The 26844-nt window shown below is 48.3% G+C and overlaps 1 protein-coding gene and 1 long non-coding RNA gene across 11 annotated transcripts in view; both read right to left on the minus strand.

Annotated features, from left to right (window-relative positions):
* Window positions 1–9336, minus strand: part of LOC149355845 (uncharacterized) — a 31543-nt gene extending 22207 nt beyond the window's left edge. For 7 of the 9 annotated variants that reach the window (XR_016289758.1, XR_016289759.1, XR_016289761.1 and 4 more), the window contains exons 1-3: window positions 8969–9336; window positions 5388–5441; window positions 4909–4958 (exon numbers count right to left, since the gene is read on the minus strand). This is a non-coding gene — a long non-coding RNA (uncharacterized LOC149355845). Of the gene's footprint in view, window positions 1–4903; window positions 4959–5387; window positions 5442–8968 lie in introns of all 9 variants that reach the window. The other 2 variants (XR_016289762.1, XR_016289763.1) reach the window with 2 other exon arrangements.
* A 9692-nt stretch (window positions 9337–19028) lies between these two features.
* LOC149355846 (mitochondrial-processing peptidase subunit alpha) overlaps window positions 19029–26844 on the minus strand; it is a 59414-nt gene continuing 51598 nt past the window's right edge. For both annotated transcript variants that reach the window (XM_089584020.1, XM_089584019.1), the window contains exons 12-13: window positions 20505–20649; window positions 19029–19591 (exon numbers count right to left, since the gene is read on the minus strand). In XM_089584020.1, coding sequence (XP_089440146.1) covers window positions 19416–19591; window positions 20505–20649 — 321 coding nt within the window. In that variant the 3' untranslated portion in view covers window positions 19029–19415. The remainder of the gene's footprint in view (window positions 19592–20504; window positions 20650–26844) is intronic.

A 26844-nucleotide genomic window follows, 5' to 3' on the forward strand; every position in this document is an offset into this window, starting at 1 on the left:
TTGAATCCCCGGGTCCTCAAAGTGCTGACGTTACCTCGAAGAGTGATTTTATACACACGTCGTGTTCGCTAACCAGAAGCTTGCACACGCACGACGTGGGTCGCTTGCGTCGTCTAGTGACGAAAGTTGACGTTTGCTTTCATCGCGCGTAGTCGCGTGCTGCGTCTTTTTTTTTCCACCACCCATGCTCAACACCTCTACCAGTTCACTGGTGGCTTATCTTTGATGGCAATCATTTGTGATGGAGATCTGCTTAAGGGAGAAGTATGACAGCTTTGCAGAGTTCACGGAAAACAAGCGTTCAGAGATTTTCTAAGTCAGAACGAACACATTGTCGGTGACTATATACAGCATGGTGAACGAGCAGTTTTTCGTCTTGCCTGCATGACGCGAGTCATAAGTTCGGAAATTTCTAACTTGGATGGTTTTCACACGTGCAAAACGTCAGAGTTATAACTAGAGACCGGATTTTAGGCAAATGCCATTTTTTTCAACGCTTCGTAGGCGCACCATTTTTACATATGAGCACGAATTAGGTGTTGAAAATATGTTTAATACTGTTTTTATAGTGCCTATAAATGCCTATTTTGGGTGTCAGTGCCTATAAATACCTATTTCCGACGTCAGTGCCTAAAAATGCCCTATTTTACATAAAAGGGGCCTTAATACGCTGTGGTTTTGCTTTAAAATTCCGTTTGCTTTCGAATCCATTTCGGTTTTCAGTAGAACACGCACGTGGCAACATGAGATGACCTCGTCAGTTGGCTGTGCTGAACACTGCACCTACGCCGGCTGCGTACACAATACCAACCACGTCAGCCGAAAATATCGAAGCAACCTTTTTCCTATTTTCTGCCATTTTATCGTGGCAGCTTGTTGATGACTTTGGCTGTTAAAGTGGTAGTTTACCAGATGGCACCACATTTCGGAAAGTATACAGAACAAGTTATAGGTTCGTCCAAATAATTCACAGTTGGTTCCAATTGAAACCAACTGTAAAATGTTCCATAAACCTGCTGGAAACAGTTTAACTGGTTAAAATTTCCACCTGGGTAACCTGCCTTATTTTCATTCCTTGCGTCCCTGCCGCATGCCATCTTCATCAAATGGCATTTGGCGGTAATCTTGTTGGAGCAGGCCACACTAGACAGCTGGCAGTCGTGCATGCATACGAAAACGCATTCGTGCACTCAAATCATAGAGTAAATGACTCAATGACTGCTTCCATTGCTTTAACAGTGATTTCTAGATGGATGATGTTTATTTTACCATGGATCCTCGTGGATGTACGTAGGCCCGTGCAAAACTATGATTCTTTTCGGCATATTCCGCATCAAGCAGCACTGTGTGTAAAATTTTCTAGCATCTCGTATTTATGGTTTCCAGACCCTTCTAATGGCAAGCACCATTTGATAGTCGCATGGCTCCAGACACATGAAGCCACAAACTATAAAACACTGTTTACACAAATGACAACATATTTATTAATGTTGAAGCATCGTGTATGCCTGCAATGAATAAGTTCAATTCCTGTGTGAGCGAAGACTGAACTCATTTGTCAGATGCTTTGCATTGGCAATGTGTCTATCAATTTCTAAATACATGGCCTCCTGTTAAGGTGTTCATTGTTTCTACTTTCGTACACGACAAGCGAATTGTTTGTTTCCAGGTATACCAAAGTGTTTTAAAAGGATTGGTAACCGTCCCTTTTGCTCTGCTGAAGCATGTGTATTGTACGAAAAGTTGCGCGACGGCCTTAAAAAAATGGCTTCTAATGTTCGCACCTTGCTTAAGGTACCAAATCATTCATGCTGTGTTTTTGTTTTATTTTACGGCAGATATTGCGCGCTGAAGTTCGGAACTGTGTGCACTTTTGATGAAGTTTATAGTGCCTATTTTTCTACGTTAGGTGCCTGAAATGCAATTTTAGCCGCCTATTTATGGCGCCTAAAACGTGCTTTTTAGTGCCTAAAAATCCGGCCTCTAGTTATAACGTTGTGGTACACCGCCTTATGGTACACCGTTTGCCTCTTCCAAACTGTTCTGGTAGATACCGCGCTGCATTCAGCACCGCCTAGCAAAAGAGCGCTCGCACCCGAGGCGCCTGCCGCCAAAAGTGCGCCTGCGTCTAGGCGGCCAAGAACAATTATTACCGGCTTTATTTTATTCTGGAACACGCGCCTGTACAGGCGCACGCATACACATTTTGCTCAGGACGCAGCAAAGCTGTAGCAGCATTGGAAGCAGCAAAGTTACAATTATTGAGGATGAGTGTTACTGATATCAAATCCTCCGTTCGTTTACCTTCCTTGGCATTCCGTCATAAAATAGCAAGACTCTGTCTATTTTATAAACTTTATTATAATTTTCCCCAACTGTGTGAGAGCCTAATTCTGCCCCCTTTAAGATCATCGCGACGTCTGTTTAATTGCCGTAGTGTTCAACCAATGCGTTCAATTCCTCATTTTTGCCAGCTGCCATAGTGGAATGGAATGTCCTTCCAGACAGTGTTATGAATGAAGTTAATTCCCTAAAATTTAAACAGATGTTGATTGATTTATTCCCCTCATAATTACTGTTCAAGGCCCTTTTTCTTTCTTTTCTTTTTCTTTTGTTTACCCACTTACTCGCTTGGTTTTCGTTCTGAAGTGTTGACAACCGTATCTACATGTGTCTAAATTCATGCTCCCAGCTTTAATTTTTGTGGCTTGTGATTACTGTTTGCCGCCCCCCCCTGGGGCCCTTAAAAGTAATTAAATGATGATGATGACGCCTACATTGCTGGAGTGACAATTTTCCAAACAAGACCGACATAAAGAAACTGCAGTTCAAACGTGCTGCATTTTCATCTCGCCTCCCATCTCAGGCCACGCAGTTAGGAAAAAGAAAAGTAAAAAAAATTCAGGGGCACTTTGACTGTCTAAAGTGCGTAGAGGCGAAAGCGTTTTCCACACCACTTTGCCTATGTGACACTGGTGACGTCACCACTGGATGACATCACACATAATTGATGACGAAGTAATGACAAATTACTAATTAGTGGCTAATTACTGATTAATGACTAAATATTAACTAACTGCTAATTAATTATGCTTAAGCTTCACCTTTAGGAGAGGAACGCGACAGCGTGTTGTAGCGCTGCCAGGCAGTCCACGGAACGCCACCACCCGTTTGGCGCGATGCCTGGCCGTTTGAACGCGACACGCAGTAATTCTCTGTCATCTCGGTGGACACCCGAACCACACCGTACAGGAAGGGAGGAACGCCACGACCCGTTTGGCACAATGCCTTGCCCTTTGAACGCAACGCTTTTTGAGGAAAGGAAATGGCGCAGTAATTCTCTGTCATCTCGGTGGACACCCGAACCGCACCATACAGGAAGGGAGGAAGTGGGAGTGAAAGAAGAAAGAGGGGCCGCAATGACGAAACTGAAAATTGTATTTGATGAAAGGAAATTACGCAGTAAATGTCTCGCATATCTCAGTGGACACCCGTCAAAACGCGGACACATCTGCCGACACAGCTGTCGATCCGACACAGCTGCTAACGACAGTATGAGGCATTAAAGGCTTTTGCCTCAAAAAATTGGCAGTGGCTTAGCTCTGCTATACGTAGCGTGAGGTGAGGGTGAGGTGTCCACATCCCGGTGGACACCTTAACCAGAGGGAAGGCACATAACTGCCCTCTTGGAATAGTTAAGCAAACAAGGGAAGGTGATGAGGGGCTCGTTGTAAATATGAGAGAAGCCAACAGCCACAGAAACCAAGGGACGCAGAGGGTTTTTTAAAATTTATTTTTATTTATTTGTGCTGCTGTTCGATTTAGAATATTACTGAATATGTTATGGCTTAAAGCTAATGGATTAGAAAAGCAGAAGAAAAAACAACGACATGCCGCCGGTGGGATCCGAACCCACGACCTCCGAATGAATATGTTATGGCTTAAAGCTAATGGATTAGAAAAGCAGAAGAAAAAACAACGACATGCCGCCGGTGGGATCCGAACCCACGACCTCCGAATTCGGAGGTCATGGGTTCGGATAATTAGCTTTAAGCCATAACATATTCAGTAATATTCTAAACCGAACAACAGCACAAAATAAATAAAAATAAATTTTTTTAAAAATCCTCTGCGTCCCTTGGTTTCTGTGGCTGTTGGCTTCTCTCACTCTTGGAACAGTGGACACCTCAATCCTGCTTTAAGCTAAGTGGCGGTAGTGACAGGTGTGCGCTGCATGCGTTGGCACTGACAATGTTGAGCCAGAAACGCGACGCTGAAGCCATAGGCGTTCGTTGTGTTCATTGGTGTTGGCACTGACAACGTTTTACACTCCGATCATTTAAAGTAAAGGAAGGCGAGCGCGCGCGGCGAGGCACGCCAGCTGTGCGTAGTGACGTCACTTGCTCCTCGCGCATGCGCAGCACGTCTCTCCAGGAGCCACGCAAAACTGCTGCTCTACCTCGGCCTGTGTTGCTCACGCTACAAAAATGCGAGCGCACGGACGTTACGTAGTTGCAAAGTACGTGCAAGTGTCATCCGACTAGTTACGTGTCCGAATCAACGTTGATCTGAATCGTGGTCCGAATAAAGCGCCATTCGAACATTGAATCCCGTGACACATCACGGCGCCACGGCAGGCAGTGGGACGGACCGATGGGACTGTGGCCTCCGCGAGAGAGCAGTGCGCGGCGGCGCGCCGCCGGAGCCGATCGCGGAGGCCACGGACACCGAGTCGATAATGGTTTTCATCGTCAGATGGCGCAAGCGTGCCACGTCGTGCCACGCGAAAGAAATTTAACTACAGCGAACTAGAATATCTATTTTAGTTCACTGTAATTTAACGAAAATGATGACACATGTGCTGTGTGTGCAACATATGTAGAAACAAATGAACGCCTCATACTCAACTGTGATGGCATCCATCCGGATGTCGATGCAGGCACAGTCTTCCTGAGGCCCTGGGGTTAAAACATGGAGGAAGGAAAGAACTGTGGGTTAAAAGCTATGGTTTAAAGATGACAATGGTCATGTAAATAAATCTGCGTTGGAAGTTAGCAAAATGTCATTGGAAGATTGGTGGCTAAAAAGCAGCATAGGGTTCAAAGTGTAGGAAACCGCAGTGAAAGAAAAGGTCGAATTTTAATGACAGTTTACAGCACAGTTAAACAAAAATAAAGGGGAAAAAGCACAGCATGGCGGCAACTGCCACCACCCCGTTTCAAATGGGGCGTCCCTATTCATCCATCCATCCACGTACAGTTCGCCAGCCAGCCGCAAAAAAGCGCCTTCAACGCTTTTCAGAGCATTGAACACGAATACTGCAGCAGCACGACAGGTCACTGTTCGCGCATTCTATGCTTCGGATTATGCACAATAGTAGTACTTACCGACAGACGAATGCATAGTCGTACAGAACGCTGTTTGCCTTCGTGTCACCGGCACTGCACCAACCAGTGAGAGTTCAGTATGAGTGCTGCTTAGCCGGTACACCCTAACACGTAATGAATAAAATCGTCCAGGCCTTATCGAACTTTTCAATCGCGACACAGGCGGCAATTTCCTCGCTGGCGTCCCAGAACCCTCCTCGCAGCGTCGCCCCTCCTCCTTCTGTTTTTCTCCCTTCTCCTTTTTTTTCTTTCACGGCTGTTGCGCTCTTCGGTCTATTCCTCCGGCGAGTCTGCCTCCGCGCACCGCCACCGCGAATCTGCGCGTCTTCTGGACCACGCGGTCTGCGTTCTTTTATTTTTCATGCTTTATAGTTTGATTTCTTTGTTATTTTGTCTCTTTTCATATTCGCATTTTTTTATTTGTTTTTTTTTCACTCACGAAACCCGTGCGTTCACTAGATGTGCCTTTTCTCTAATATTTTTCGTTTTTTTATGATCTAATTTCTTATATTTTTCTTTCTTTTCATACTCGCAATTTTTTCATTCGTTTTATTTCACTCACGAAACCCGCGCGTTCACTAGATCTGCCTTTATTCTTGCTCAAACCGTGTTCGTGGCGGAATGGCAGCGACTATACCCTTGAAGTGCCAAACGCCCTGGTTCGATTCCCAGTCTCAATGAAGTTTTTTTTTTTTCGCCGGAACTCGAACACACTTGCTAGCATTCCCTGCTCACGACAGTATGAGGCATTAAAGGCTTTCGCCTTAATAAAGCGATTCTGCTCGTATTTTCTTTCACAGCTGTTCTGCTCCTGGCGAGCTTCTAGGGCGGCCGGCTCGCGATTTTCGCGTTGCCCTTCGAGCCATTCGTGTGGCCGGCACGTTCCTCGCGCAAAGAAGGCGACTGCGCACGTACTTAAAATGGCGTTAAAGGGCGATTCACACGACGCCCACGCACTACCTGGTCTCCTTCCGTGATATTCTCTCGTATTACCGAGACACGAAGGGAATACGCACCCCCCGCTCCGTCCCTCACCATAGCGCAGGCTGCACATTGGCGACAGCTACAAACCCGGACTGCTCAATACCCAATACTGCTTGCATGCCCGATACCCAGACCAATTCTTGTCATCATGCAAACTTTTCCGACAAACCAGGCGCCCCTACGATTTACTTCATTGGCAATGAACGTTTCCACCACCACCTACGTGTTCATGCGTCAGCACATTGAGAGGCGCGCTGACCAGGCCGCGGTCCGTGGCCGCGGTCCAGAAGACGCGCAGATTCGCGGCGGCGGTGCGCGGAGGCAGACTCGCCGGAGGAATAGACCGAAGAACGCAACAGCCGTGAAAGAAAAAAAAGGAGAAGGGAGAAAAACAGGAGGAGGAGGGGCGGCGCTGCGAGGAGGGTTCTGGGACGCCAGCGAGGAAATTGCCACACAGGCCACCCATCCTTGTGCATAGAAAAGCGCACACACTGGAAAGACCAGAAATGGCCCTTTGCAGGGAATACGGTATATGTCGACAGCACTACGCGATTGTGCGCACTTATGCAAGCAGGAACGCACGCAAATCACAACACATTTCACGACGGTTCACAATCCAAGCAGCACGTTGTCACAAGCATCGAAGCGAGTCTCGGCGCCCAAACCGCAGTGAGGGTTACTACAGAAAAACAGCTACCGGCAGCTACCTGGCGGTGACTGGTAATTTTGTTTCGGTTTCGTTGTGAAAAAGCATATGTTCATACTTTTTACTGTATTTTTAGTGTTATAATTGGGTGTTCGTTGGTATCGGTTTCCGCAGAAATCGCAGCGATTGCCAGCAATTGCCACTCGTAGAAACGCGCGAATTAAGGACCTGTTGCTTACGCTGAGTTTGAGATATTCATGAGTTCTCACGGCAGTATCACAATGCTGCTTTGCTCCCGTTCCGCGCGCCGTAAAATGCTCCTCACAGCTAAACCGGTGAATTGTTCGAGCTCAAATCGGGCACAGCAATGGCGTTTAGTCGGCAGAATTCTTTGGTAGGCAGAAATGTGTATCTGAACATTTTCGAATTTCTTTCCAATAAATATTCGCAACGTGCGGCGACTACGAAACGAAACCGGCCGCTCCCTCAGCCATAGAGCTACAGTTCTTTCTTTCCTCCATGTACAGTGCTCTAGAAATAATACAGTTCTCAGCCAACGTTCTTAGACAGTTCGCGGACGTTGCTGGAACTAGCGGCGCAGCAATCGCGCTTTTCTACACATCTAGCGTGTCGTCCGCTACCCCCTCGCCGTGGCCATACCTGCAGGTAAATTAATTTTTTTCCGGCGTGAGCAAACAAGAATATGGCATAGCTGCTGTTGGTATGTGGTGAAAAGCTGTTCCGCTTGGAAGGCACAAGGGTACAACCACTGGGGTTAGAGCGAACGATATCTGAGACGCGCTTCGCCTTTTAGGTGTCTATCGTCCCAACCATCGTGTGTGTCTCTATACACCAATCAGAATTTATGACAGCTTTTCCGTGCCTTTGCGCGAAGGTGGGGAAAAGCATTTTAGGTAGAAGGCGCAGGACTCCGCGTTGCCGTCCTGTGCACGGCGCAGTGATCCGACCTCGGCGTCACGCACGCGTTGCCTCCGCCGAAGAAAATAGGGGCGTAGGCGTAGAGTACAGCTGCTAGCCGAATTTGTGCACAGAGATCTGACAAGGCCACGTATCAGCGCAGATTTCGCGTCGCCCTGCGGCGAACGAGAAGAGGGGAATCTGCAGTATACTTGATAACTGCCACACTGCAGGTGGAGTGGGATAAGAGAGTGATGTCTTGCTTTCAAAGCCTGTACTGCACGAGTAGCCAGGTGGGCATTTTCAATGCGCTTGAAGGAAAGCAAAAAATTTGGAAAAAAAAAGAACCCACACATATATGGTCACTGAAGGGCGAAAAAAAGAAAAGGGGACTACACCAAAGCTGTTTTCAAGTAGGATGATGCGAGCTTTTTCACATTTTAATGCTCTGCTGTTACCTTGCAGGGAAATTTCATTTATTCTTCTCATGCAACAGATATTTTAACGTGCACAGCGTGCTCATAAGGCGTTTTGGGGGGGTATTTCTGATAAGACTAACAAATTTTCATGGTCCCTTCACGTTTGTCTTAGTCTACTGTATATTCACAAAAGCTCCACCAACTGCGACAATTGAGTAACCAAGCTTGTATGCAGTTGATGATATGTGGAAAAGATATGACACCTTCGCATGTGCATGAAATAGATGTCGTGTACCTATGCGCCAGTAATCTATTCAGCCCCATTGCTCTGAACACTACTTTAAGATGATAAATTTTTCAAAAGTTCTTATATCACTGCGGTTTTGCACGAAGCAACTAGCAGCTTGGTTATATGTGGTGATGCCATGTGGTCCATGAATAATGTGAAACACCGAAGCCTCGAGAGCAACACTTTAGATGCGAAGCACATGGCATGATACACCAAGTATCCCGGCCTGACTAGTGCATTCATCACAAGTATGGGAGCATGGGCTGGGAGCTTCCAGAGCACTGACATGTGCTAGATGGTCATATACACTTTAGCTCACACTCACCTGTGTATGTATGTCCTCACCATGATCAAACGATGGTAGCTTCTTACAGCGGCCCCTTGCAAGGTAAAGGCACTACTGCATTTGCACGTTGTCAGTCGCTGGTCGCCTTGATCGATCACACCCGTTCCAACTGAACACGTTTATTCAAGGCCTTTCTCGGATACATGATCTCCATCACATGACGGTCGGAGTCGCACCCCTCCTGCTCCCCTCTTTCTCTGCCGCCCTCTCTCCTGTCCCGTCTCCGTTTTCACGCGGCCGCTCAGGTCACGCGCGCGCGCCGATCCAGGTGGCCGTGGTTCTCACCTTCTAGCTCTCGTGATATCGCCTAGCTGGCGCTAGGCGTCCGGAGATAGTGGGAGACTCGAATGCTTACAACATACATAATGCGGCCACTAATACAAGGAGTGTCAACTTAAGGAAAAGGAAAATGCTACAATTATAACGTGAGTAGGGGTGTGTGAATATTCTATAATTTCCAATATCGATCGAATAGCACGGAATTCGATATTCACTATTCGAAATTTCGAAGTAGGGCGCTTGCCCGCTTGCTTTGTGTGGTTTCGGTTTCGAGTATTGCCGCATAGATGTTTTTTTTTTTTATCGCGCTTTCAGCTCGGGGGTGAGTCAATACCCAAATCACAGCCAGGTCAGGGAGCGAACCCAGCTACAAACTAATTAAAGAAAGGCGAAGGCAACGCGCTATTGCGGAAGATCCTGCGTTCTGGCTGTCAAGCCTCCACACTAAGGCTGTCATAAGCCACGTCGCTGCCACCGTGTCGAGGCAGACGCACTGAAGGAAGAACACAGCCGACAATCGTCTAAACTCCAACACAAGAAACCGTCAGCGAACCTTTTATATACTCTGGCTGGCGGTGACTTTATCGACGAGCTCAGACGCCGCAATGTATTCGAACGCGGGCACCGCTTGGCCGCGTTCATCGGATCGCTAGTTGAGTCCGATGCAACTTCACAGTATATTTACTGCAGAGGGGGGTTTGAGGTAGCCCCCCCCTCCTTTCTTTTTCAGGAGAATTGCGGAAAAGATCATCTGATAGGACAGATGCAAAGATAAACACGCAGCTAGCTCTACCACACTATCGCTTCACCCAATCAGGTGACGAATCATGCGTACCGAACATGGGCGACCGTTCTCGGCAGCATTGAAGCAAGCCATCGTATTACCGGCGGAGGCGCGAAAAATTCAGCGGCAGCGCGGGCACTCGATGTCGCCGAAGTGTATACTTACGTCAATGGGAAGGGCGCCTTTAGCGTGTGATAACGCCAAGCTTATTGCGCACCCGTGGAGGATTACTGTCGTTAACGCTCGGCATCGGGGAGGCTGCGGATGTAAAATGTGACCGCCGAACTTCAGTAGAACGAAATGATCGCATCCATCTATGACTATAGCGTCTTTTCTTGCGATTTTGACTGCTTGCGCGTTGAATGGAACGCCGTCGTGATCAGGGCATTAAGCCAGCCGTCTTCAGTGGTGGTGTGCCACACTCCGTCGCTGCAACTAGGCACTCCGGTGCGTTGGAGGCGCAGAGCAATCCTGGAAGCGCGATGCTAAGTGCTGCTCGGGGGTACTAGCGGTGACAATTTTGTCAGGACGCGTGAGCGGTGCGAAAAACGTTCGGCCATTCTTACTCGAGGGGGTGCTAGTCTGGAAATGTAACCGGAACGATGCTCCCATCCTTCGGCTTGATAAGCGAAGCAACGCTCCGCAATCAGCAGCCGCGAGCTGCTAGTGAAATGCAAAAAAAAAAAACAAGAAACGCAGATAGCCATGGATAGCCGACGTTTCCATACGAGCATCCCTCGTATAGCGAAATAGACGCGCCAATCTCCGGCCGCTAGGTGATGACGATGCATTTGAGCCACGAGCGGCGCGTCCTGAACGCTTCTGTCTTCCGATGGTACGGCCAACCTATCGGTGCTGTGGGAGCCTTGGAGACGCGATGGTGCAATGCTGCCAGTGCTGCTAGGAGGTCCGGTCAACGTATGTGCCGTTTTAACTCTTTGGACGCAGCAGTCCCATCGACGCAACAGAAAAGACGCAACCCAAGCCAAGAAGCAAGGATCCTAAACTATAGAAACGCAAGCGGCAAGTCGGTGCACCGAATGTGATTGTCTAGCTCAGTGTGTTGGAAATTCTACCCGTTCGACCACTGGTTCGATCGTTGGCATCATGGCCAGTGCGTCTACGAAAGATAATCCAATATGGAACTACTTTATGAAAGTTGCCCCCGGCAATGAGGCTCGCTGCTTGAAATTCCATGCCTCGCCATGCCAGATTACGCAGTGCCGTCACGAACGACTTTCTCGAGGGTCGTCATTCCCGACCTTTATGCATCAAAAAAAGAAGAGGTGCGAACGAAGCTTACAGAGGTCTTCGCAAGCTAAGTCTCGATCACAATGGATGGTTGGACATCGCAAGCGCGCACGATGCAAGTTTCACTTGCCATGTGATGGATAAGGCGTTTATGCAACATACATGTACTGGCCTGCACCGAATTGGCGGGCGCTCACACTGCAGAGAACTTGGCGGAGTTCATCGGAACTGTAATAGAGGAGTGGGAACTTCCATCTGAAGGAACGGTGCCGACTTTTGTAGCCATTGACAACGGGAGAAACTTTGTTTCGGCGGTTGCGCGATCGCCGTGGCAAGGCGTGCTGTGCTTCGGCCACACGCTTCAGTTGTGCATCAGTGATGTCAAAAAAGATGTGGCGGCTTGCGCAGCTTTGTGCAAAAGCAAGGGCAACAGTAGGTCGGTATAAGCGAAGTGCCAAGGCTCGAGCACGCCTTAATGAAATTGAGAAAAGCATGCTTTTGGATTGTCTTGAAGTAGTGCAGGACGTACCGACACGTTGGAACAGCGAGCATGCCATGATGGCCAGACTTCTACGACTTCGTGCCCCTATTACTGTGGAACTCTCAGAATGTGACGCGGTTGAAAATCTTACCACACACGAGTGGAAGCTACTAGCAGCATCAGTAAAGATCCTGCAGCCGCTTGATCAGGCCACAACTGAACTCTCTGGGAACAGCTACCCAACTCTCTCACAAGTGAGTGAAAAACATTTATTGCTCCAAAAAATCAGGTTTCAGCGGTGGGCCGATGTCTTCATGTCTTCGGCCTCTTCACAAGGTTTGCGCCCCTATTCCAGGGCACCGCTGAGTCTTGCTGCTTCGCAGGCGTGCTGCACCAGTGCCCTTTGGGCCGTGAGCTCGCTGCTGGTCAGCAGGCCCTCCCATTGTTCCGCATTCGGGTCATTTAGCTTGTGAAATGCTCTCTTACGTTCGCATTCCCATGTGATGTGATATAGCGTGGGGGTTGCTCCGCACCACGGACGTGTCCCTGTATTGTGTAGGGAACATCTTATGTAGTATGTATAAATTGTGGAAAGTCCCTGCTTGCAGTCTCCGCCAGCAGACCGCCTCGTGCTGTGTTAATGATGTATGGGGTGGTGGGTATTTGAATCTCCGCCCTCTGTGGTAGTTTAATATTTCTGCATACGTTGGTTCCACCGTCATGGGGTCCTCCAGGGTTTCTGACTGCCCTGCTCGGCTCGTGATCTCGCGAACTAGGCTGTCTACCCTCGAGTTACCCTCTATCCCGGTGTGTGCCGGTATCCAGAAAATCCTGTCTTAAGGTCTTATTTGGAAGCTTTGCCTCGAGGAGGATGCTCAGCGCTTCCTTGCTTATTTTTCCCTGTATGTAGTTCCTGCATGCTGCTTTGGAGTCTGTTAGGATTATCAAAGACTTGTTCCAACGGTAACCTTCGGCCGCCGCTAGAGCAACGGCAGCTTCCTTCCCCTCCGTTATCGTACAGTTTCTTAATGTCGCGCTGCTAATTGGTTCCCCCATGTGGTCTACCACTGCTGCCGCGACTCGGAACTTTCTGGTCCTGTGGTCCTATGGATAGAGGGCCGCGTCTGTGTATACTGTGTTTTCCATTGTGGCTAGGTTCCGCTTCACATAGTCTGCCCTGGCCTGCCTTCTAGCGGCATGGAGGTTGGGATCCATGTTTCTCGGCAGAGGGCTGATGTCCATTGTCTGACGGACCTCGTCTGGAATGCTAGCTGTTCTATCTACGATCCCTTCTACATTGTGCCCTAATCTCTTTAGGAGCTTGCGGCCGGTGGCTGTCTGCTGGAGCCTGGCTATTTGCGCACTTAGCTGGGCTTCCGTTAGTTCTTCGAATGTGTTTAGGCCCATTTGTAGCAGCTTTTCATTTGATGTGTTTCTTGGCAGGTGGAGTGCCGTCTTGTACGCCATTCTTAGCAGCGCCTCCGTCTGTTCTTTGTCTTTCTTGGTCATGCGGTGGTATGGCAACGAGTACGTGACTCTGCTGACTATCAGGCTTCTGACGAGCTTGATCGTGTCGCTTTCTTTCATCCCGCTTCTGTTCTGTGATACCCTCTTTATCATGCGGCTTATTTGTTCTGTTGACTTCTTGAGTAGGCTAATTGTGTAGGTACATCTCCTGCTTCCTTGGATCCACATGCCCAGGATGCGTATCATATCCCTTTCTGGTATATTTTGGCCTTCTAACTTTACTGTCAGTTCCTCCTTGGTAGAGTTGGACCCTACCCTAAGAAGTTCCGACTTTTCCGTGGAGCAGGCTAGGCCCCTTTCCCTCACGTACTCTTCTACACACGTTGCTGCTTCTTGCAGTCTCTCTTGCTTTTGTCCTAGCGAGCCTCGATTCACTCAGACCGTAAAGTCGTTGGCGTACATCGCGTGCTGGATGCCATCGATCTTGCTGAGTCTTCTGGCCAGTCCGATCATTGCAATGTTGAAAAGCACTGGTGAGATTACGGATCCTTGCGGCGTGCCCTTACGTGGGGTGGTAAAGGTGTCGCTTCGCAGGTCTCCCAATCCCACTGTCGCTGTGCGTTCTGACAGGAAGGATCTTACGTAGTCGTGAGTTCTTCTTCCGCAGTTGGCGTTGTTTAGGCCTTCCATAATGGCCTCGTGGCTAACATTGTCGAAGGCCCCTTTGATGTCCAGGGCCATGATAATGTTTTCGCCAGTTCTAGGTGCCGTGTCTATGATCTCTTCCTTGATCTGCAGCAGGAAGTCTTGCGTCGACAGGTTCGCCCGGAAGCCAAACATGCTGTGCGGGTACTGTTCTTCGTCCTCCAGGTATTGTTGAATTCGCCTGGTGACGATTCTCTCGTACAATTTGCCAAGGCACGACGTGAGGGAAATGGGTCTCAGGTTCTCAATCTGAAGCTTCTTGCCGGGTTTGGGTATCATAACCACGACAGCGTGCTTCCACTCCTTCGGCACCACTCCCTCTGCCCACAGCGTGTTGAGGTACGCCGTGAGCTGGTCGATCGCCTCGTCGCTGAGGTTGCGGATCACAAGTTATCCCGCTGCTTGAATGCACAAGGATCGTTCTTGCACAGCATTTGAATGATTATGATGCAGCATCAATTGAATCCAGCCTACTAAAGAGCATCAAGTCTAGATTTCCTGACATCAAGACATCTCGGCTTCCAGCATTGGCCATGTTGGCTGACCCTAGGTACAAAGATGCATACCACACTGCGGAAGCTGAAAAGAAATGGGCGCTTGATCTCCTTGTGGAGGCAGCAGAAGAGACAGTGCTAGTGCATCAGCATGCTGAAGCATCAAGCGGAGCCTGCGCATCTCCAAGACCTTCCACTTCGGGCGACTTTGTGTGGTGCGCCTTTAACAAATTTAGTTCTGATGAGAGCCGCCGACCACACCATACAGTGAAGTTGCAGAGTACTTGAAAAGCCCCCTTCTTCCACCCTTTGGCATGGTGGAGGACCAATGGCAGCCACCTGTACCCATCCATAGCACCACTTGCACGCAAATACCTTTCAATCCCAGCAACGCAGACTACCAGCGAAAGGCTGTTTTCAGCTGCAGGAAACATTGTGCGCTGTCAGAGAGAGAGCCTGCTCACCCGTCCCGTAGAACAGCTTGTGTTCTTGCACGATAACATTTAGACTGGAGTATGCTGGGCTGCAAATGGCAGCTGTCGCCGGAAGTGCAGAATTTTTTTTTTTTCATTATTGTTCTTAGTGCTCTTGCTGCAGTGTAGTGCAGTGACTCCTATGGTTTCAGTTACTGGTTGTACTACTGACACCATTCTGTAATACTCTCATTTTTTGTATTTTATCTCTAATTTCTAAATAGAAAGCAGGCAGTATTTTTATGTGTGATAACTTTTTATTACTAAGCTGGTAAAAATTGTTCTTCACTCACTTTAGGTGCTCTCTTAAAATTTTGAAGTGTGGTTTTAAATAAAGCCTCAGTGCAGTATGTAATGGCATTGTGTGTTGGGAAAATAAATGGTTTTGGAAATGCCTACTCTGATTCAGCCTCTTTTTAGTGCCAGGGGTACTATTCGAACTATTCGCTTCGAAATTATTTGAAGAAAATCACTATTAGCTTCGAATCAAAAAACCACTATTTGCACACCCCTAAATGTGAGATTAAGATGCTCAGGCCAACCACTGCCAAGGGCTATGCATGAGCCCGCTGTCGTCTTCCGTGTATCATCAGGATTATTCAAGAGGCAACACTTTGAGGTGCAACCGAAAAAATCAAACCCAGCTTAAAGGGGCCCAGAAACACAATCTTAGTTAACTGTTTTGCCTGTTGATTGCATACAGTGAGTTATAATGGTGCTATTAGCGTCGGTAATACCGCGTACATTGTTTTTTTAATATTTTAATGTCCTCCCAAAAACAACTTCATGGCTCTGATGGTGTCGCCACACAGTGGCGGGTTTTTAGCAGCGGATATGACATCACCTGGCGCGAGCTTGATGACCAGACAAACAGTAAATATACTGCAAATTGTGTGAATAAATAGAGACACATTTTGTCACCTGTCTGCGTTTTATATTAGATCAACAAAAACAACTTGCTTGTCTTAGATAAAAGCCCTGCAAAGCAAGTAAAATAAAAATACACCACCAGGGGCGCTCTGGCATGGAAACAACGCTGCCAGTCTCACAGAGAGCAGGCAACCATGGAGTACAAACTTCCGTGACGTGCTCTGGCTGGCCGTTTTGATTGGTTGCGCCAGGTGCCGTCATTGGGAGAGCGAAATAGGAGTGGGAAGCCCCGCCAAAATCGAGTTGAGGGCAGCGTTTTGTTTGCTTGTATTTTGAAATTTCTCCACTGAATAACTCCTGTTCCTGTGCATCGATTCCTGTAATTCTTTTTAAGTCAGCATCTGTGTGACATAAAGAATCCACCTGAAGAATAGCCGGTATTCCCCCAGGCAGTGTTTCGCAGCCCCTTTAAGGCACGTGGCCTTGTGCTCTGTAGCAGCCAACGTTCCGCTGCTCCTTGAGCTGCATGCTGCACAGTTCTGCATCCGTTCTGTACTCTACATGCCTTTGGTCGCCTTTCCTTTCTCAACAGTCCGCACTGCTTTCTTCGTAGCCACCCTCTGTTGCCAGTGTGTGCCGTGCCTTTTGCCTCAATTGGTGACCCAAGGCCGTTCAGAAGTTCACTTCTTCTCATACCTCACGAGCCTCGAGGTTCAGCTTGCTCCAGGTATATTTAAGAGCAATGAAAAAACCTTGGAGCCTTCTTAGTTGCTTTCTTAAAAAAAAAATGCTGTAGCATTTGGAAGTAGGTCCACTGCAGAATATAGATTAAGGAGGATTAATGTAGATTAGTGGGTGCATTAAGGCAGGAGAGTTGGTAGGGTTAGTATAATCCCATATGATAAACCAACAGAAGGTACTTGCATTTTAGCCATCACATTTTCGAATTTTCCGGAGGTGATGTCACGACCCTCTTGACCAATCAGGGAATTTTGTTAGAGAAACCGGGTGGTTTATACAAGGCAACCTAAATGCTGTCGCACAAAAAACAAAACACCGCGCAAGTGGCAGCAGTAGCTGTGCCTTGGCACATGGTTTAGAGAGATGCTGCTGAAAACAGCTCAAGAGTGCTTTTGAGAGGCGGTTTACAAAGAAGGATTTCAGAGATGATACTAAGAAGTGGCTGTGAATGGTGCTGTTATAGAAAATTTTCATTGAGAAATTCTCAATCAATTCATTTCCAATATTCAATGATCATGAGGACGGCCGTGTGACCAGCGTACATGCCAAATGTCGGACCACGTCGAGGCTTGCATCGAACCAAGACAGGTAGTTAGCAGACGTTGGGATCATTGTGCATTAGTTGCAGAGCACCGGTTTCCATGCGTGATAGTTGGGGGTTCAGCGTCTGTCCGTTTTCATGCCACTGCGTAACTTCGCCTGTTCTGCTCATATGCCCTGCTCATCGCTGCCAGTGCTCAGAAGGTGTGCGAACCTTGGGTGGCCCAAGCTTACCTGGCGGAAACTGAGTGAGCGGCGCACCCCGTCTCCAAGCAGCGGTGAGAAAGGGGCGACAGCATGCTCTGCCTAGCAGAAAGCACTCACAAGGTCATGCAGGTGGCTCCAGAAGGAACAGTAACGCAGCGTTGATGAAAGATGAGAAATCGCGCACAATCCCGTGTGAGGAGCCCTTTCTCTTTTCGTGTATGCGGAGTTTGTGGATTGTACGGCACGTGGCTGGGACAAAGAATGAGCGCAGCTATGACTCACAGCAGTGGCTCAGTGGTTACAGCATCCGGCTACTGGGCTCACGGACACTGGACCAAATCTTGGCCATATGAAAAGGACTCCTGTGTGCTGCGCGATGTCAGTGCATGCTGAAGAACCCCGGGTGGTTGAAATTAATCCACAGCCCTCCACTTTGGCTCCTCTCCCTTCTTTCACTGCCTCCGCCACTACTTCGCTCACGGCGCAGTTTGGGTATCCACCGAGAGTTGCTGGGCATTTCCATTCCTCACAACCAATTTTAAACACAGCAGCAAAGAAACAGGAAAAAATTTAAATTGTGAGGTTTAACGTCCCAAAGTGGCACATAGGCTACGAAGAAAAACAGAACGAGTCCGTGTATGAGGAACTTCTTTTCGTATTTGTCTTTTCACACCTGCAGTTTGTTGGAGAATGTAGATTTGAAGGAGCCAGGCCGGATGCCGTGTTTCACTGAGATTTTGCACTAAGAGTGATTGCTAAAAAATCGCGCTGTATTCGTGGCTTCGTCACAAATAAAATGCAAGGTACGTTCACAAGCATATGATTTAAGGCAAAAAAAAGTGTTACGTTCGTACAAATACGGTATTCTTAGGAGCATGCAGCCAGATATTTTCTGCATGTTCCACTCGGAGCAGGCTCGTGCAGATCCTTCTGCCACTTCTGCCCAGGCAGCATGCAAATTAGCCCTTGGTGTCACTGCAGGTGCCACTGGCAGAGAAATTCCTTCACTGCATGTTCCCAGCAGAAACAAACAGTGCCATGCCTTGTGGCATGGCTGCTTGCAAACTGAGAAATTGGTTCCTCCTTAAAAGAAAAGATTGGGGCTGCTCACAAGCTCAATACTTGACAGAACAGTACTTACACAGTAGGAAGTGGCACCACTCACGAAGGGATGGAATGAAACCCATTATGGCTGGATGGTTGTTTAGATCCACCCTAGCATATGTCACAGTGCAAAAGAGACAAGGACCAAGGGACACGAGAAACTACATCAGAGGCAGTCACTGTGTTGTGCACCGATTTATATATGCAAAGAGCTGTGACAAATTAATGTGTTGTGGTGAGCCAAAGCTGTGCTCAAGTTAAGAGCCATGTCAGGGTGACAAACTGACTGCATTCCAACTATCTTGGCTTCATTGATAACTGATGTATTCATAAATTCAGTATTGCTTCCCTGCAGACATGGTGAAGAATTCGGCCTGCTGGCTTGTGAATAGCAGCACACTGCCACAGTGGCTGCAGAGGCTGTGTACTGGAGCACAGCTCGCAGGAAAGCAGTGGCGGCTCACAAAGCTACAGGCTTGAGCCCCGTGTTTTCAGTCACCTAGGATCTTGTTGTGTAGCAACACAAGGAAAGATCCAGTGCCTGCTGGACACCAAGTGCAATTATGCACCCAAGAGTCCAAGACTGACTGCTGCAAAAAGTACTGACAATGCACCATTCACAGAAGCAGAACAGTCTTGGACGTCACCAGTTGAGACGTTTTAGTACTCAGTAATAAATTCATTATTTCTCAATCCGTCAGAACAATAACATAGAACAAATGAATTCGGGGACAAATTGGTGCTAATGGACACAGAAAACAGTGAGGGGCCATATGGACACAAGATGGGGGAATGCACTACCACAGCTCATGCTAACAAGTCCTGAAGCACAATGCAGCAGTAGCAGCAGGCCCTTGGTGCAGATCCCTCTGGTCAGCGAGGCGTTGCCAGCAGCTTCTGAGAGGACAGACGGCAACATCTTTAATGAACTGCCTCCTGATGATGTCTGGTTCCGGCGTGCCCCGAAGGTCTGCAGGCTGATCACCAGTTGTCAGCTTGGGTGGATGCGTGAACAAGGGTGTGTTTGTGGTCAGCGCCCAAAGAGCGAGAAGCGGCGCGGAGGCAGTATGCCATCCTTACTCAGGAGGCCCGCCTCGATGTCTTCGAGTGGGGGCAGGCCCCGCAGGCTGCCCAGGGCTGCCACCGACGCTCGGGACCGGAGCATCCGCTGCACCACGCGCTGCACGTCCTCCGCGTTGATCTTGCCTGCGATGCACACCCAGCCCTGTACACTGGCCACAAAGGACAGCACCCCTGACCAGCCCACAAGAGCAAACGGACACTCTCTCCAAACTGAAACAGCCCTTACTGTACATGCAGGACACCCCTGCAGGCATTGCCCCGTGAATGCACAGTGTCCAAGGTGGGCCACAGCTGAGGCTACTGCATGCCAACACATCTCCTAAAGCACACTTGGTCAACAGCCAGTGCCATCAGCTTGCCACGCCGCGATAAACGGCAGTAGCAATGGCCTGAAGTGGTCACATCATTGAGGAAAGCTAATACCGTACTTCAATGAGCTAGAAGATAACATTTTGAATGATCAAGGTTTCAAAAGCACAGCTGGTGCAAAGTACAAAGGTGCATCCCTTTCAGTCCACCTTTTGGTAGCTACCCAACAAATTGGATCCTGCATTATTTGAGCTAAGGACATGTGTACAAACAAAAAAAACAAACAAACAAACAAACAAAAAAGAAGCCCCTAATGTGCCTGATTGACTGCACTCTACTTTTCTTCCACCGCAACTATGGCACGCTCTAGGATGGTGACAATGATGCTATGATGCTGGTGCGCACTTAAACAACTGACCATGAAGTTTAACAGTCAAGAGCGAACTGAATATGACCGAATGAATATGATTTGCCTAAAACTCTGGAATTCATGATGGCCACCAAGAAACATGTCTCGCTGCATTTGTCCCGTTTTTGAGAATTGTGTTTTCGGGAAAAAAAAATGCTTGGCTTTTGAAGCCCTCTGGCAGAGCAAAGCAGACTGGTGCACAACGGTGCAATTGGAACTAGGCTAAGGGCAAGAGAAAACAAAAGGGAAACGGAAAAGCAATGCTGGCAGCTAAAAGTGGTGCGGCAATTAAGCTACCAGCACTACCCATATACTCACTGATCTCTGTGATGTAGTAGTCGGCATCCCTGCGGTGGCCACTGGCCAGCACCTGTCGGCCAATGTCCTCAAACATGACAGGCCGTGCCTCCAGGTTCATGAGGAGCATGGACTGCAGCTGCGTCTTGGCCCGCTCCAGTTCTGTCTGCAAAGGCATCTGCTCATCAGACGACCCGGAAGTGGCCAGCACACAACAGCGCTTGCGTGGTTTTAAGGCTTTCCCACTAGACACAACGCGCGAACCCTCAAGGGACCACTTCCCAATGTGGTGAGAACAGGGAGTGGAAGTGGGGGAACATACACAAATGCTGCGCATTACCGAACCACCCATGAAGAAGGGAAGGAATACCGTATATCAGATGTCCCAGCAAACTTGAGCCAGGGGTTGAAAAATAAATTATTGGAGACGGGCAAGTGAAACCAGTTGCATGTTAGTGCCACCAGTCTTGCGCACCGCAAGCAATTTGTTGTTTGGCAATTATTAATTAACAGATTAATCAACCCCCATTCCATCATTTACGATAAGGAAACCCTCATGTGTCTTTTTTCCCCAGCTCCAAAGAAAGCACGCGAAATAAGAAAATAATAACCACGTGACTAACGCATTCACGCCCCATGATCTGCTTGCTCTCAAGTGTGGTTCGAGCAAACGAAATCAGCTGCAGCCTTGACTTGGGGCAGGCTGATATGCTGGTGATGGCTTCTCGCCCACGTCGGCCAGCTGGCACACACGACGGTGCAAGCTGCAGGGAGCGCCCCACGCTTTTGCGATGATGACACAGTCCCAGTCTGACAAGATACTGAGATGGCAAGTTTGCTTTGTCATTGAGAAGCAAAAGCGAACTAGAACGCATACTTTTTTTTGTCGGGAGGTGTTGGCAGCAGTGCTGTCACTTCCCAAAGAGGATTCTGAATGCTGGGAGCAGCGGTCAGGCAAAGTATGTCACGTGCTTTTGTGATGCCACTCACACGTGAGATGGAAAGCTTTGGTGTATAGTCATTTCCAGCATGGCAAACATGCTGTTTACGAATGGAGAGAAAGCAGACATGGTTCTGGCTCTAGGAGCATCTCATGGGAACAGAAGGTGCACTGCTGCAGACCTTATGCAACACCCAGGCAGGCGGTCAAGTTCAATAACGATCCTGCGTGCCTTCCAGACCCTGCAACGGATGGACAGTTTAATGTCCACACGGCACAGAGCACCTGCTTTTGGTGAGCATGTCGAGACGAATATTTTATCACTATTCGCAACGGATCCCCAAGTCAAGCGTCCACAGCGTGAGCCAAGATACCGCAGTTTCCAAGTCATTAGTTTGGCAGATACTGCAGAAGAACCGCCTGCATCCGTATACCATGTACAGTTGCATCAAACTCTGGCTCTGTGGGAATTCCCAAAGCAGGACAGATTTTGCTAACTGGATTCTAACTGAGATGCAAGATGACCCAGATTTTTTGAGCAAGTGATATGGAGTTAAGACGCGAGTTTTCTGCAATATGGACAGGTAAACCTACACACTGCTCACTACTGGGTGAGTCAAATCCCCACTGGGTTTCACAGACGTGGCACCAGAACCAATGGTCGTTCAGTGTTTGGTGTGGAATTTTCGATGGTGGTTTGCTCGGGCCTGTGTTTTTCGACCAGGCGCTGAAAACAGAGCGCTATGTCAATGACATCCTAAAAGGACCCGTTGACAACATCCTTTCCGATTCACCGCTCGCCACAGCCACAGGTGTGTGGTTTCAGCACGATGACAACCCCGCGCACAGCAGTGACAAGGCTCAGACCTGGCTTGACGCCGCGTTTCTGCAGAAATGGATAGGATGACTAGGTCCCGTGAATTGGCCAGCCAGATCATCTGACATGACACTTCTCTGTGGGGTTACATCACGGACAAGGTGTACAGTGTGCACAAACTTCCACACCGCAAGACCTGAAAGATAAAATAAAGGAAGTCTGCTTGAATGTGCCTGAGGCGGTCATAGGAAATTCACCGGCTTATGTGGAAACAAGACGCCGGAGCTGTATCAATGCGCAAGGCAACCTATTCGAGCCCTTGTTACAAAAAGGTAACAAACAGAAATGAGATGGGTTCAGGACAGCCATGGGCCACAGCTTTTATCATTGCACAGCCGAGCCATAAACTGCCACTTTATAGCTGCCAAATAAAGTTCCTCCCATTTGCATCCTTCGAGCTTGGTAGTCCTTTATGGTGACTGCAAAGCGCAGCACGCTCGCTGCAACCTGCACTGTCACATGTGCCAACTGGCTGACACAGACGAGAAACCACCACCAACATATCGGACTGCTACTGCTGCGGGGGGCCGTCGAGTTAAGGCTGCAGCTGATTTCATTTGCTCAAATCACGCTTGAGAGCAGCACAATCGTGGCACGTGAATGCGACACTCACAGTTTTTTTTTTTTTTTGCATTTTGCTGGCTTTCTTTGCAGCTGGGAAAAAAGACACACGTGAGGGTTTCCTTATCGTAAATGATGGAATGGGGGTTTCTGAGGGTGCTCTAAAACTTTTTAAATCCAATTTGTTGTCCAAAGTCAACATTTATTAATTTTGATAATTAAACTTAATTAATCAATCAACTGCCAAACAACAGATTGCCTGTGGCATGCAATATTGCTGTCACCAATATGCAACTGGTTTCACTCACCTATCTCTTAACAATTTATTTTTTAACCCTTGGTTCAAGTTAGCTGGAACACCCGGTACACTCGTGCAAGGGGCCACACCTCCAACTTGGCAGCCAATAATGTGAAAAAAAAAAAAAAGTCAGCCAGAATAATTCTTTCATGTGTGCATAATTTTTCCCACAAGGTACGTTATACTGGGAGCTAATAGACGATAACTGCCTGCGACACGACAGCACCATAAGAGCTGCCCCACGTGCCAGGCCTCACCTGGAACCGCAAACATGCGGCGCTGCAATGCTGCTAACTCATCTTGTGTTGTGCTGGGTTTAGTGGTGCAGAAGCATCTAAGGATACCATATCATATGCCAAGCTGGAGGTATACAGAAAAATTGTTTTACCAGAATTTTATAAAAATGGGGAAAAAAAAACAACGGTGGTGCAGAGGGTCTAAAGAGTTAGTTTGTATTACCCAGTGATAAAAAAGGAAACAAATTTCAGAAATGGCTAATAGTAAAGCATTAAGGAAGGTCGGATAACCTTAGTGTCCACCCTTGACTGGGCAAGGATCTCGTGGCTCCCCACGAATCAAATAAAGACCTCGGCCTTCTTCTCAGCAATGAGAAAGTGGCCGAGGTGTGTCAGGGTATGTAGCGGAGTACAGCTTTTCAAGAATACCTGCTTCCCTTAAAAAACTAAAAAAACATATGCCCTATCAACGAGTGCATCTTTACCTAAAATCAGTGCTGGATGAAAAGGAATGTGCTTGTCGTAAAACATTTTTTCCGGAGTGATTCAAGTTTTGTGCATGATAATAAGACTTGGAGAATGAGACGACAGTGTTAAAGCTCCCGTCGTGCACAAAATCCGGCGTCGTCGTCGGCATTGTGAGTGAAATCCCCGCAGAAGCAACCAGGTGGGCCATCTAGGCCACGTAACTTTGTGGTGTCACCACAACCTGCCCACTGGATACTGACCACCGGGACAGGTGGCAGTTAAATTAATGATTGGTCGCTCAGGAAGAGCAGCCTGGATCGTACAAGCTACACCGGTGGCAGCACCTGCCACCGCAGGGCAGTGGCGCATCGCTTAACCGCTGCACCCCTGCGCCACTGTGCCAGGAGCGGTATGGGTACTCCCAGGGATCTGTGAATGTCAAGTAGGGAATGACCTCCTGCATATATGGGGATTAAGTAATTACACTTTTGCATCATACCCTTAAGGCGGAGCTTCAGTGTCCCCTCATATTTTTTTATGAATGCTGTCATCAATAAAAGGCCACCTGGTAGCGTGATAGCAACACAACTTCACACTTTGTGGAAAACCTGTTTCCCCCCATTCGTTTTGACGCGGGCGACCACCATCACCGTGCGTCAGGACAGCACCGGCTGGGCGAGGAGGGAAGCTTCCCTCGTGGGGTAAGCAGAAGAAGCGACGGGAGTGCCACCTCGAAGGCTACGCGGAGCTCCGTGGAGCTGTTGAGAGTCTCTTTGGGATCCGGCCAGCGTCAGGAGCGGTTGCAACCCCACGCTCTTGTCACCTTCAGCAGCAGGTGCAGGCGCACGCTGACCCGTCTCGCCGTGCAGCTGGACTTCTGGTTCCAGGCAGCAAAGCGAGTGCAGCAAACGCACCCTCGTCACCTCCCCCAGCAAATGCTTGGGAATGGCTTTGCCCCAAAAAATGTGGCGCACACGGGAAAACCCAGTTGCCATTGACAGCGCGTACAAACGTTCGCCGCCGATATCCCCAAAGTCACACCCCTGCCCCAGCCGGTAAGTCGGAAACCCTTGTTACGTTAGCCTTCTGTTTCTGAGGAACGCCTCGTTGATGTTCTGTAGCTAGCCGGCCCGCTCGGTGTATTAATTGCAAATGTAATAAATAGCATACGAGTGTACTATCAGCAAGAAATGAAATGCGAACAAGACAACCGAACCACGGACTGCAAAATACGCGGCTCTTTGCCGGGGTGAGCTCTATACTAGCTCCTACTATACAGTCAGGCCCACTTATAACAATACCGGTTATAACAATATATCGGATATAACAATGGTCAGTCATGGCACCATCAGCTTTACCATGTGTTCTATGGTAAATAAACTGCTTATAGCAATGCTGTCAAGCCACATTATTGGTTATAACAATTAAATCTGGTAATTTAGTGTCAACCATTATAGAAAAAAAAAAACAAGGAAATGTTACAACCACACCAGCAAAACCATGCTCACAACACACAAGCGCGCACGTGTGGGGCCAACTAAGCTGGCGCAGCGATGCCACGAAAGCAAAAGAACCCGTGAATGCGTTCCCCTGAGCAAAAGAACGAAGTAGAGAGCATGGTAGGAAGCCTTGGAGGAGCAGTCCATTATTAACACATCTGAGGGGTGCGCCGCTCGCAGAAAAAAATGCGCTGACATGTTTTTCCTTGTTTTTACACTCTGAGCTATGGCTGGCACCGGCAGAGCATACGTTGTCCCATCTTCCCCTGTTCTTCGCTAACTTCCCCATGGTCCCTGCTTTACAAATTTCACGTGTCCCAGGGGCAGGCGTCATCACGTCAGGCGAGCTGCTGCATTGGCCACGCGCACCATGCGTACTCCCAATCAGTCGGTGCAGTACGCGCACGTGCAGCCAGCGTGGTTTTTCTCTTGCCAGCTGTCACCACACCCTTAGTTCTGCATGCTTCTTGAATTTCCCGTCAGAATCACTTCCGGAAAGCCGGCCTGATTCCTGTGACATGGAGGTGCGCGAAGCTCCCGTCGGTGCAGTGATGGCGGCGCTTTGACCATTGGTGAACATTTTTCCGGTCCCCTGAAGCTCGAATTAACAAACTTTTACAGGCATTAGAACAATCAAACCCCTCCGGGTATTTAGTGTCAATAAATGCTCTGAAGTTTGTCATCTTTTCTTTTTTTCGGCACAACCCTGTTATAACAATTATTGGTTATAACAACGGTATTTCCATGGCACTTGAATATTGTTATAAGTGGGCTTGACTGTATTTATTTTGAAGGCGCGAAGACTCTTCTTTAGATGTGCTATACAACCTCGCTTGTATTTCTTATCCAGGAGCTAAGATGTTGTTGTTTTTGTGTTGTCACCTCACTTTTCTTGTTCGCGTTTCATTCGTTGCTGATAGTACACGCTTTGTCGTCCCTCCCTTTGTTCCCTCGAGCACGAACCCCTCCGCGGATTGGAAGTGCGGGGCGGAAGGTTTGACCCCCCCATATTTCCACAACTTTTCTTCACCACAGGGAGGAAGGTGGTACCACGTTGCCTTTTCCAATCTCTTCTCAGTGGCGAGCAGAAAACAGAACAGAAGGCGATAACGAACTCAAAAGCAAATGGGTTGGGCCCATTATCCGCAACAGACTCGTGGAAGACACTTGCATCAGAGTGCTCATTGCATGCACGCATACATTCTCGCACATTTCATCGTCGTGCTCCGTGATACAGTACTTATTGACTTGCTGGTCAATGCTTCCATGTTCCTGTTAAAAAACTGGAAAGGACAGCTGGGCGCCCCCACACCAGCCGTTTTGTACAGTGAGCCGCGAGCATGTAGTTCTGCCATGTTTTTGCTTTCTTCTCTCTAGGGCAGGACACTGCATGCGTGTGGCATACAAATATTTAACTTGACCGGCCAATGTGCGATGGCCAAGTGAGAGTGTGTGCGAGCGTCAATACCCCACATGCAAACA

Source organism: Amblyomma mixtum, chromosome 3 (genome assembly GCF_055824585.1).
Source record: "Amblyomma mixtum isolate Tamu chromosome 3, ASM5582458v1, whole genome shotgun sequence".
Lineage (NCBI taxonomy): Eukaryota > Metazoa > Arthropoda > Arachnida > Ixodida > Ixodidae > Amblyomma > Amblyomma mixtum.